General features: G+C 32.7%; 1 protein-coding gene across 1 annotated transcript; it reads left to right on the top strand.

Annotated features, from left to right (window-relative positions):
* The first annotated feature begins 644 nt into the window (after window positions 1-644).
* On the top strand, window positions 645-7,730 carry LOC130898005 (uncharacterized). The gene is made up of 3 exons (XM_057807025.1): window positions 645-1,138; window positions 5,915-6,193; window positions 6,246-7,730. Exons 1-3 carry the CDS (start codon window positions 1,127-1,129, stop codon window positions 6,813-6,815), a joined length of 861 nt encoding a protein of 286 aa, XP_057663008.1. The 5' UTR covers window positions 645-1,126; the 3' UTR covers window positions 6,816-7,730.
* The last annotated feature ends 6,376 nt before the right edge of the window (window positions 7,731-14,106 follow it).

Here is a 14,106-nt window from a genome sequence, read left to right as displayed (position 1 = left end):
AACAACTGGTGAAGAGTACAACATTTATGTTTGTGCGCATGTGTTTCATTGTGCGGAGAGCGCATGATCTCTTGTATACGTGGAAATGTTCATGCGCACGACGCGTGTCTTAACAACTCTTTTATTACGAGTGATTTGTTTAATTAACCACGTTTCTTAACAGATGATCACTGATTGATCATATGTATTACAAAGTTTAATTCATCTTTTCACACAGAATCATGATGTATCAATTCATGAAGTAGTTCCAGTTTGAGAAATGAAGAAAAGTTTACAAAGTTTTTAACTGAAGCATTTGATTTTAGCAAAAGACACGGCTTTGAGGGGTCAAGGGTTCAAGAGATGTTAAAGTTTATGCTTCTAAATGTTTTTGATTTTGAGTCTTTACTGATTTAAAATTAGTTGTTTCTAATAATTTTTTGAATAGATGAAAATTTGACGTTTCGACTTCTTTTACGCCTTTATAAAAATATTTTGATAGTCGAAACGTCAAATTTTCATCTACCTTTAAAAAATTATAAAAAAAACTAATTTTGAAGTAGATCCGACCTATCCCTATCTCACACTATTTTGTTTTATATAGTTGGTAGCTGTGTTTATATTAATTTCTAATTTAGTAAAGTTGGCAGGGGACAAGCACTCTTAGATTTGTTCAAGTGACAGTGTAGTAGTGACACAAGAATTGTGACAGGCAAAATTTGTCACAATTTGTAATTTTTAAGAAGTTTTAAGTATTGAGTAACAATCCTAAGATTGTTCAGCAAGAGTTTTGTTAATCAAAACAAGTATCGTTTAACAAAAAATAACCCAAAACCCACTGAAAATAACAACACCTAAAATGAAGAACTTTGGAAGTATAAACATATATAACAGATCCAAGAAATTTATTTTCTAGTTTACACATTTGAATTTAATTATTACAAAAATTTAAGAGTTCAAATGTACCTATGTACATCTGTATTATAACAAATACATCGAATGAAATTATTAATAAACTGATTCAAAACTGAAAATTGAAACATAACCTTGCTAGAAAAGTACGTGGGGATAGGTATAAAAGCTTTCATTTAAGGAGGGTGCGGCTGTTTACGTCTTTCCGTACCGATACATTAAGTGACCGTTCCAGATGAAAATTTACGTAAGTGTATTATTTATATTTTTTATACAATAATTTACAGTGACTGATTGTGAATCTCGAGTGAAAAAAATTTTAAAATTAATTTGTGCAAAGTAATTTCAATTATTATTATGAATTTTAAGAAATAACTTATTTTTTTAATTGAAAATTACAATCGAATGACATATAATTGAAATTTATAGTCAAGGTTTTAGTACAGGTGCAGATGAAAGTATGAACTTGCATTCGTGAACTATATTTACTGAAAAAAGTGGATCTTTATTGCACTAATGCAATAAATATTTATTGCACTCATCTGTCATTTTAGTACAGAATCAAAAATTAATTTTTTCCATGAACGTAGAAAAAATATTGTATGCAAATCATGCAAAACGTATTTATTGCACTCGACGTGTTGTAAAACTCAGTCTCGTTAGACAAATTCACGTCGCGTGCAATGAACATTTATTTTTTGCACTTGTGGTATAAATAACTATTATAATCCACTAAAATAGTAATTTTATTGAAAAAAATTATAGTCCAGGCATATTAGTATAAAAATTCCTGTAATTTTCTCATCCTCCATATTTTTTTTTATATTTCTGAAGACGAATTTGAAGTTTACAGATTAAAATTTTTGTTTGTTCCAATTATTTGAACAAATCTTGACACTTTATCTATATAAAATAAAAGTAGACAAAATGCACTACATTTTTTATATACAACTTTTTATTTATAAATTGAAGAGATTCTTAGAATTAAAATAATGTAGTTTTTTCTTATTTATTAATACTCTTTCTACTCGTGAGGTGAATTTATTTACACTTTCACTTATTTAATTTATTTAAACACTTTACACTAGACTTGACTATTATAATGATTAACTTATATAATTTATTCAAATTCTTCGGTTACTTTTTTATCTCGTTCAATTCACTATGACTATTTATTACCAACTAACTAAACTGTACTAAACAAACTCGTTTATATATCCAAAACGAACTTCTCAAACATTCTAGAAAATAAAGAAACAATGATGATTGACGCATGCGCAGAAGAATTTCTGTGGAAAAAGTAGGCAAATGCATTATTTTCACGAAAAACCAATGGATAAAATTGAAATTTCGTCATTTTTGTAAGGTTAGGTTAGGTTTTTTGATAAAAATGACGCGTTTGCATAGTTTTTTCACAGAAACTCTTCTGCGTATGCGTCAATCATCATGACTTTTCACAAATACTAAAAATTACTTCAAAACAAACATTGTAAACAAAAATGAAAAAATATCAAAAGGGCCGCGAGTTCGCCAAATCTTAGAATTCCATTATAATGGGAAATGTCGGGGACCAGTTCGTAAGTGACTCCGGAAAATTTTTAATCTTCGTTTTTACAGTGGATTTACGAAAAAAAAATATGAGAAAAAAAAATAAAAAAACTTATATTGATTAGGTTAGGATAGGTTAGGATAGGTAGGTTAGGTTAGGTTAGGTTAAGTAAGGTTATGTTAGGTTAGGTTAGGGGGGGTGTACTAAAAATTCAGAACAAATGTTAACTTTTAATATTGTACACTTGATTACAAGTGATTTTAATAATATTTTCACTCACATAACTTTAATGATAAATTAATAAAAAAGGTAAAAACGATTATATGTGAGAAAAAGTCAATTTTAAAAGAAATTTTTATTATTTTTAATTGTAAAAACATGATAAATCGTCATTTTTGTATAATTTTTTTTTAATTTGTTCGTTTTTTTTGTGTAGATTATGAAAAAAAATATAACATCTTTATTTGATTATTTGGAAAAAAGTTAGAAACAATTATACGTGAATAAGTACATTTTCGTGAACATTTAAAGCCATGAAACCAATATAAGTTTTAATTTTTTTTTTATTCCCATTATTTTTTCTTAAATTCGCCGTAAAAACGAAGATTTAAAAAAAAAATTCATCGAAATCGGACGATTTTTCGATTTTCTAGAGCCAAAAAAACGAGGGGACCGCGAAAATATAAAATTACTTGAGTTTAATCAAATTTTCATCAAATATGACTTGTCTTAGTAAAATCAAAAACATGACAGCTATTAGCGAGGCACATTTTGGACTGAAAACACTCAATTTAGTGAATAAATACAAATGAATGTTCGACCAAACCCTCTTGATTAACAAAAACAAAGTCAAAGTTAGGTTAGGTTATTTGATTTATTATTATTTATATCAATATAAAAGCGTTCATAATAAAAACAAAATATTACATTTCCTTCTGAACAATGAAACTGGTTATCGTTAAAATTTATCATTAACCAACAGGTATTAATATATGAATGTGTACATTATCCTTGACAGACGAATTCCTTGTTACAATTTTTTCAAACCGGAGCAAAAAAAAATGACAAATCAAGGCGGTTACATTTTATCACCTGTTTTTGAAACACATAGTTGCTAAGACTATTCTTTCGCTATAAATTATATGAAATTCTTAAACTCACCCCAAGGTCATAACATTGAATCATTGATTTTCAATAAAAATAACATGAATAATAATTATTTATATATATGTATGTATATACAGGGACGCGAAAAAATGTGAAGATACAAAAATTTCACGTTCTAAAATAATTTGATAATAAAATGGATATTATTGAGGGGTGGTTCCCGACCCAAATCATTATAAATATATTTGTACAAAGTTTAATCTTTTCCAAAAAAAAAGAATATAGGAATATGTACAGGGTGTTTCTAAATTAATGCGACAAAATTCGGGAGGTAATTGCTTTCTATAACAAAATTTGTTAAACCCACCCTTAAATATCACATTTAAAAGGTGGTGACTAGAATTGAGTTTTCTTTTAAGGGTGATATCTCGGGAAAGGGTGGGCTGCGGAAATTGTGTTATAAAACAGACCCTTTTAGGTCTCTTCTATTTTAAAATTAAAATATTTTGATAAGGTCTTAAATTAATGTCGAAACGTCAATTTTTATCTTTCTTTCAAAAGATTATTAAAAAGACTAATTTTAAAACAGAAGAAACCTAAATTAAGACCATTTAGATACATTAATATATCAAAAAGTCAAAGAAATAAAAAATTAAAGAAATTTTTTACATATTAGGTTAGGTTTAGCTTTAGTCTTTTCTAATCAAGGGGAAATACACCCTTATACTTATACTGGGGTATAAAAAAGTTGTACGGCAACAAACATTTGATATTTTTCAATTATTTTATAATAAAATTCATTAGATTCTACAGGGTAATACCAGAGATATGACCAATTTTATGTAAATATATTCGTTGTTAATAAAATCGATTATATTTAGGGGTACAAACTTTTAATGTCAATAAATTCATCTACCTTGTAGTACTGATTTAAAATAGAATACAGGATTCCAAGGAGGGGTAATAACAGAAAAAAAATCGTCCCTTATCGTTTATATTTTTACTTTATCATCGTTTCAACCAATAGAAAACAATTCCTTAGGGATTTTTGGAATTTTCAATTTTGAACATGGATAAAGCTGTAAGTTATCCATTTCAACATTCACTGTACATTGTTATACTATTTATTCTTCTTATATCGCCCTTAAAAGGTGGTGTATTTGCACTACACAGTGGCGGGGAGACTTTAAAAATGTGCTTAGTACCATCGAAGTTTTAAAATAAATGGAAGGGCTACTTTTGAAGACGATTAAATTCTGGTTTTTTATATTGGAGGAAGTGAATTTAGTTCGACGATATTTCCAATCTCAAAAAATAACTCTGGATACAGGAATCACCGAACTAAACGCCTTAAAAGAGTTGATTTAGTGACCGAACGAACCACGATTGTAAACAATGCTGTACAACATGAAGAAACGAGGAAGAAGGAAGATAAAAAAAACGATGCCGTGTGAACCAGCTCGTGATATTTGATTATCAATTCAAGAAGAAATACGTCGGTCAATTTATACAAGAATTGTCGTCACGATACGGGTCCAAATAATATTTTCCAAATTATTGAAACAAAGTTTATGCTGGAAGCTTCAGATGACGCTCTGGTTGTAGCAGTAGACAATCTGATACAAATTTATGGTGAATTTGACAAGGAGCAAGTTTTCCAAGAAATAAAAAAGTACCATAGGCATGTATACAAGTATGGACGTTGCTACCAAGAAATCCTTCAATTTATAATAAAATAGAACTTCGGTGAATCGGTCCCCTGTATATATTTCAATAGTTTTTGACCATTTTTCGAAACTTGAACTGATTAAAAATTATCTTCGATCTACAATGGGTCAAGAACGACTGGCTAATTTAGCCGTGTTCTCAATAGAAATAAAAATTTCAAAAGAAATCGATTTCACAGAAGTTATTGAGTAGTTAAGTAAATTGAGGCACGAAAACACATATAAAACGCTACAAAAAATACAAAAAACTATCTTTGATTTATTTTATCTAATTTTTTTTTAGTCGATAAACATTGTGAACTGAATAAAAAGCTTGTAAAACTACATTTTTTAAAGCTGGGGGGCCTCATTTAGCTCTGCCGCCCCGAGCTTCTTACGGGCTTAGTCCGCCACTGGTACTACATTTATAAGAATGGAAATTTCGCTATTTTCTTGGACAATTCACTGAGTTATATTATACTTAGTCATCTGGATCTTTTCCTTGATCAAATTTGTGATAAACATATTTGACATAGTTCGATATCTAGTGATCTAATTTGATTTGTTTTGTACTTTAGTGCTGCTGTTGAATTTCGTAAATTCGCCCCTATACGAGCCCGAAAATTCATTAATTTGTTAAAAACAAATTATTTGATTGCAGGTTTTAGCAGCGGCCGTTGTTGCCGTAGCTGCCGCAGCTAATAACAACAAACAGTACACCACGCCTGTACCGATTCTCAAGCAAATCGACAAACATAACGAAGACGGCAGCTACAGCTACGGTTACGAAGCTGCTGATGGCACATTCAAAATCGAAACCAAATACCCAAACGGCGAAGTATACGGCAAATACGGATACATCGATGACGCTGGTGCTTTGAGGGAAGTAGAATACGGGGCTAGTAGAAGAGGCTTCGAACCTGCCGGCAATGAAATTCAAGTAAATTTATATATAAAAAAATATTTTGAATTTCGAATAATTTTCGTTTCAGGTAGCTCCACCTACTCTTAATTCTGATCGTAATGCTATTCGTCCTCTCGGGCCCGAAGAAGAAGACGATGGACAGTACCGCGAAGATCCTGCAGATTATTACAAAAACGATCCTTACACACAACCCCGACAGCCCATCAATAACCCAACACCAAGATATCGTCCGGAATCCGTATATAGACAAGAACCTGATACTTTCGAACCTGAAATAGTCCAACCGTCCTACAGACCCCAACAATCTTATAGAGCGCAAAATACGTATCGACCTCAAACGTCGTTCAGGCCTCAACAATCTTACAAACCTCAGAGTTATTATAGAAACGATCCGGAACCTAGATATTACGAACCGGAACCTCAACCACGTCCGCAGCCTGTGTATCGACCACAATCAAATTTCGGTTTTCGAAACGATAATAATAACAATTGGAATCCTACGCCCGCACCTACTTGGAACAATAACCCCACTTGGAATAATCCCCAACCGAACGGCGGCGGTCCGTCTTGGGCAGGAAATCCGGCTCAAAACGTCGATATTTCTACTGGATCATACACAGTTCAATACAAGAGATAAGAACTGAGAGATTTGTAAAAATTGTACAATGGAAATCAATTAACGGAGAGAGTTTTTTTCATTTTGGAGAAATTTATAATTTTGAGGTTATGTTGTTGACTTAAAAACCTTTAACTTTAACTATAACTGCTGCATCTAAATGTCATTTACCTAGTCTGTACATCTTTGAGTTGTGATAAATCTTCTCTTTCCATATGCCGCTGAAATATCCTAAAATCCTTTTCAATCACTTCTTATCATTCGCCTCCCTTTCATCGACATCACCACTTCCTTTGGTTCCTTCTCCTTCTTGGAAGAAAAATTTTCCTATAATCGACTATTCATATCTTTTATGATGATGCTACCAAAACTGACTCTCGTGTTTTTTGAGCAGTAACTCCTTCCGCTTACTTATACATCATCATTAACGCTTTGAAATATATCTCTAACTGTCACAAAGATGTCGCTATATGTACCAAATCGCCTATTTCGCCTATATAGTCAAATAAAATCATGTTAACTGATCATCAAATAGTCGAAAACATATGTGGCGACATCTATTAGGAGATTTGGTGATGTAACAAACATAACCTATAAATTTGAAATTTCGTAACGATCATTAATAATTGATTCTCATTTGAACGAAAGTGATTCGCACTTAGAAATACAATTTTGTAATTTATTTGTAGTGCAACATCATTAGGACATCTTTTTATGACTGAAATATACAGGTTGTTCCTTGATATTATAATAAAATCATTTTTTTTTCTTCTGATATTTTTCGTACTATTCCCGATTATACGTAAAGAAGACTAGAATTAATTTCAAACAAAACATCCTGTATATTATTTATATAGATTCTCCCTATTTGATGTTGCAAATTTTATTATTAAACTATATCTATTATATTCAATGGAAATATAATTTTTTATGGAATTCTTGGTTTTTTTTCAATAGAATCTCATCATTTCGTGACTAACATAATTTTTAATATACCAGGTGACTCAAAATTTCTCACTAACAAAAAAAAAATTAAACAAGTCTTAAGCTGGGTTATCACTGCGTGAAACTGTTTCCCGAAACTTTTTTCCGTAACTATTGTCTGAAACTGTTTCCCTATACTATTTCCCGAAACTAGTTCGCGAAACTGTTGCCTGAAACTGTTTCCCAATATTGTTCCCCGAAACTTGCATGAAACTGTTTCCCTATACTATTTTCCGAAACTAGTTCGCGAAACTGTTGCCTGAAACTGTTTCCCAATATTGTTCCCCGAAACTTGCCTGAAACTGTTTCCCTATACTATTTTCCGAAACTGTTTTCCGATACTGTTTCCCGAAACTATTTTGCGAAACTGTTGCCTGAAACTGTTTCCCGATACTCTTCCCTGAAACTATTTTGCGAAACTGTTGCCTGAAACTGTTTCCCGAAACTATTTTGCGAAACTGTTGCCTGAAACTGTTTTCCGATACTGTTTCCCGAAACTATTTTGCGAAACTGTTGCCTGAAACTGTTTCCCGATACTCTTCCCTGAAACTATTTTGCGAAACTCTTGCCTGAAACTTTTCCGATACTGTTTCCCGATACTCTTCCCTGAAACTATTTTGCGAAACTGTTGCCTGAAACTGTTTTCCGATACTGTTTCCCGAAACTGTTGCCTGAAACTGTTTTCCGATACTGTTTCCCGAAACTATTTTGCGAAACTGTTGCCTGAAACTGTTTCCCGATACTCTTCCCTGAAACTATTTTGCGAAACTCTTGCCTGAAACTGTTTTCCGATACTGTTTCCCGAAACTATTTTGCGAAACTGTTGCCTGAAACTGTTTCCCGATACTCTTCCCTGAAACTATTTTGCGAAACTCTTGCCTGAAACTGTTTTCCGATACTGTTTCCCGAAACTATTTTGCGAAACTGTTGCCTGAAACTGTTTTCCGATACTGTTTCCCGAAACTATTTTGCGAAACTGTTGCCTGAAACTGTTTTCCGATACTGTTTCCCGAAACGATTTTGCGAAACTGTTGCCTGAAACTGTTTCCCGATACTCTTCCCTGAAACTATTTTGCGAAACTCTTGCCTGAAACTGTTTTCCGATACTGTTTCCCGAAACTATTTTGCGAAACTGTTGCCTGAAACTGTTTCCCGATACTCTTCCCTGAAACTATTTTGCGAAACTCTTGCCTGAAACTGTTTTCCGATACTGTTTCCCGAAACTATTTTGCGACACTGTTGCCTGAAACTGTTTCCCAATATTGTTCCCCGAAACTTGCCTGAAACTGTTTCCCTATACTATTTCCCGAAACTAGTTCGCGAAACTGTTTTCCGATACTGTTTCCCGAAACTATTTTGCGAAACTGTTGCCTGAAACTGTTTTCCGATACTGTTTCCCGAAACTATTTTGCGAAACTCTTGCCTGAAACTGTTTCCCAATATTGTTCCCCGAAACTTGCCTGAAACTGTTTCCCTATACTATTTCCCGAAACTAGTTCGCGAAACTGTTTTCCGATACTGTTTCCCGAAACTATTTTGCGAAACTCTTGCCTGAAACTGTTTCCCAATATTGTTCCCCGAAACTTGCCTGAAACTGTTTCCCTATACTATTTCCCGAAACTAGTTCGCGAAACTGTTTTCCGATACTGTTTCCCGAAACTATTTTGCGAAACTCTTGCCTGAAACTGTTTCCCAATATTGTTCCCCGAAACTTGCCTGAAACTGTTTCCCTATACTATTTCCCGAAACTATTTTGCGAAACTGTTGCCTGAAACTGTTTCCCAATATTGTTCCCCGAAACTTGCCTGAAACTGTTTCCCAAAACTAGTTCGCGAAACTGTTGCCAGAAAATGTCTTCGGTCGACTGGACGAAACGCGGCTGCGACTGGATCGTCGGGGGGCAGATGTAGTGAAGGGCAAGCGCAAATAAATAAATTCACTCGTTTTTCAGGGCTGTTACAAATGAAAACCACCGAGTGGCTAGTGCATAAGCGTTGCAAACATGCGAAAAAATTAACAAATTATACAAATGATAATAATAATCATCAAAACTAATACAACATTTTCTATTATTTATGCAAAAGAAAATTTTTAATACTAGATAGTCAACTAGATAAACACCTATCTTCCCTTAATGCAGTGGTTAGATGCCGAGTAAATAACTATTTAGTTCTTCAGTGCGATTCGAATTCAATAACAATATACTATAATAGAGAGTGTGTGATTTTTTCCAGTAAGGAAGTTGTTTCAAACTTAAAATAGCAGAAAATGGTTGTCACTAAGCTAAAAACAAATTATTGGTTGTGATAAAGCTTGGAAATCCTGTAGAATACCTCATTTTAGTGAAAAATATTTCAACATGGTTGAGTTAATGGATTTGTTGAATCCACTTAAGTTGTTCAGATATTTTTGAGAGTTTTCTTTGAAGACAATAAAAGTTAAGTAAAGTATAGAAAAGACCTTGACAAAAACGAAAAGGTGTCCATGTTTCTGGGTGACAACCCTTCCAACAAACCACCATTTAGCATCAATTTATTTTAATCTTACATAATCTCAAATTTGTTTTGATTTAATTATTATTAAATAAACATGTCCTGAAATGATTTAATCAATTTTAAATTCATTCGTTCCAAAAAACTGGAATTTGTTAATTTTCGTTGCTATTCAAATGTTTTTTTTAAATTAAAATCAGTCCAATTTAAAGGTTGAGTTAGTTAAAGCTACTACAAATAACTTTTTTCATAGCTCATATCGGTTATTATATTAATACACTGTTCATTTTGAGCAACACACGTTGTTTCTAATAATAGACGTTTTTTTTGTAGTTGCTCTTCATAAAAAAGATGTGTTGCTAAAGAACACCTATCCGTATATAATTTGCTATCGATTTTGTGAAAGGTTATCCGATGGGTGAATGACCTGATATTATTCGAATAACTTTAGTATAATCCATGCATATCTTTTAGATTTTAAGAAAACAAATTCCCTTACCTCAACAATCAACTTCATATTTGATTTGTATATCTATTTTTGAAAATTTCAACTCGCCACAATCCCAATTATAACTTTATATTGTATTTGACCCCGACAATGGATACATAAGTGTTCGAAAGCTTGGTAATATATTATAAATAGTACACTTTCGCCACATTCCCACTACGATAACGCTTATACTTTCATTATACATGTATATTTTATTTATTTCATGTTTATGAAATATTGCAGTTTGAAGTGACAGTTATTCGGATATAAATTGCAAATAAATGCATTGTAATTATCGAATTATAAGCAAAACAATGTTCGTTCTTATTAGAAATGTGTTTCGCTACATATACCGCCTCTATTAGAACGAAAGGTTTCATAACAATAATCAGAAATATCTGACCGGAATCTTATACACATAAAGTGAACGGGTGGAGTCAGGAAAACCTTGAATATTCAAACGAAGGAATGTAAGAAACCTGCGAAACTCCCCCCTCCCCATTGAACTAGTTCGTTTTTTTTTACAACTTTTGATCTTTAGCAATCTCTTACTAACATTAAGACCAAACGCGGTAATGAATTAGAGATTTATTTATACAAGGTTGGGTTAAAAATTAATAATATGGACTATGAACAAGATCAGATCAGAATGTCGCTAATGTACGTACACTGAAAAAAATTGTCATGTTTTTGTGGCTAACAGTCAATGAGAAAGCAGACAAGTCTGCTAAACACCAACAGCCATGCTCTTTCGGTGCAGTAATATCCCCCTCCAGTATCTACCGATTAATAGAGGAAGGACCAACTTTTGGTTTTATGGAATTGGCCCCCATTGATACAGAAGTTGTTCCTCTGCAGGGCTGGGGCTGGCAACGTTGTGTATGGTTGTGTTGGATGTCCTGGTTGGAAAGAAGAACTGCGGCTGAATCATAATAGAACAAAGGAAAAAGTGATTAGGAAAAAAGCTACATTTGGATCCAGGGATAAAAGAAGAGACAGAACGTCCAAATCAAAATGGTGGAAGTACGTAAGCGGAAACTTGAATAGAAAGATAATCAAACGATGTAAGAAAAAATACCAAGGACAAGATAAGCATGGATAATAATTAGTAGCAGAAAGAAATAATGAGATAATGAAGAAAGGATCTAAAAATCATGATGCTGCTCAACCATTTTATATGATTTTTAGTGGTCGTCATACTAAAATCAAGCGAAAACTCTTGAAATTTTAACAAAAGTAGATTAAAATTACAACTCTTCTTTACCTGCTTCAATCGTATTCCTATAGTGACAGAAAAAAAAATACTAAACATCAATAAAAACCAAAAAAACCGATTTTTCTATTTTGATTTAAATCTAGAGCGATATACTATTCAATTGTTCATATTGCATAATAACATTATGACGGGTATACAGTCGCATGCCATCTAACGGCGCCGATTATAATTTGATATAGCGGAAACTATAAAAGAAGCGCTCGGCTCCATCTATTATTGAATAGCCACGAACTATGTTATTTCTGAAGAAGTAAACTGTAACATGACAGAAGTTTCCAAACAAAAATTATCTATAACTAGTTCTTTTGGAAAGTTATTGTAATATTATCGATTTTTCAGTTAAAAATATCAAATTTTTCATTATTATGATAAGAAAATTTTATTCTGATTGTATAAATGATGTAATTAAATCTGTGTGCCACCCGGTGTGTTAAAGAATTCGGTAAATAATTATTATTATTAAGGTTGAGTAATTTTTTAGGCGATTTAAAGAATTCTAATATAACTGGAACAATATATTTTTATATTCGATTCATGTGATAAATAATTCGTAGTCCCAATTTCATCAAAGATACTACGTAATAATGATATAACCGCAGTAGAAATTACTATTTCTTAAATGTAACATTGAAATTATTTATTAATGTAGCTCATTTTATTGTCTGTACCAAAATTATGAAATAAACAATCATTAATTTTGATAAATTAGCTTTGGAATGTTGATTAATCCTAATTAATTATTGTCTAATAGTGTGGACTTGAAAGTAGAAGGTAAATGGGTGTCTCATAAATAATGTCGTTCACTTTGTATATTAAATAATTCCTTTACATTGTTTCTACGCTCTATTCTTCTCTTTGAGACCTTGTTAAAACCATTCTGGGTGCAAAAAATTGTCGCATTGGATTCCCAACATCTCCTATCTTTGTAAGAGAACCTTCTTTCCGTTAACTAACCACATTAATAGTTGCAATGACTTCGAAATATACTAAATAGTCATAACTATTATTCGCGACGAGCTCTGGCCGTGATTTTTCATGTTCTGGTTGTTTAGATACATTTTCCATCCCAAGTAATGATGCCTCTAATAAAACGATCATCTTTCGACAGAGCTAGGAGCAACACCTCTTCTCGACGATTAGACTAACCTTTATACTACTACTGTGACCACTAAAATCCAAGTTGGTTGGAGAGCTCGCCAACAAATTGCCTCCAAACATGTCTACTTCTCCACCAAGTCTTCTTAATATTCACCCACTTGGTCATTCCATTTTGCGCTTGGTCTTCCCAGTGAGCACCTCCCTGACCTCTCCACGCTCTTCTTCATCTTCTTCATCCTTTTTTCTTACATGACCCAGCCTCCTAATTCTTCTGTTTCTTATCACAGCCACAGTATCTGGTCGTCTGTACCCTGAGTTCTCTGTTTCTCAATATTCTCCATACTCCTCCTCCATGCTTCTGAACCTGGGCAATGACTGCTAGAGACGAACTGAGACTCGACTCGTCGGAGACAAAAGTACTGCGGCGCAGTCTGATGACAGAGATTCGGATCCACGACGAATGGATGTCGGAGGGTTGAGGAATCAAATTTACATACCGACAAAAGCCGGAAGTCCGCAAAATTTTAGGACGACCAAGGACAAGATTGCAGGACGACGTAGAACAAAACTAGGCGTTCAAAATTTGGGGAGAAAAGTACATTATCGAGAATACTGGAGGACAGTTGTCCGGGAGGCCAAGGTTCCGTTGAGAGGGTGTGTGTATTTAGTTTAGTATTAACATTTTTGCCATTTTATAGTTGCTTAATGTTGTTTTACTGTAATGGTGATTATTTAATCTATTTCATAAATTTTGCGATGTTTGTCTAAGTTTTTACAAATAATTATTTTCCTATAAAATGTTGTTGAGTGTCGTGTAGTTTAATCTAAGTATTAATAATTATTTCATTAATAAAATCAACCAGTAAATTTAGAACACTTACAACCCTGGTTTTTCTCATTTTTTTTTATATTGAAGAAGAAATATCCGAATGGAATCGATCGATTTTATAGAATTCTGCGTAAAAAAAATTA

The sequence above is a fragment of the Diorhabda carinulata genome, chromosome 9 (genome assembly GCF_026250575.1).
Source record: "Diorhabda carinulata isolate Delta chromosome 9, icDioCari1.1, whole genome shotgun sequence".
NCBI classification, from domain to species: domain Eukaryota; kingdom Metazoa; phylum Arthropoda; class Insecta; order Coleoptera; family Chrysomelidae; genus Diorhabda; species Diorhabda carinulata.
This window is presented reverse-complemented; position numbering and strand designations above follow the sequence as displayed.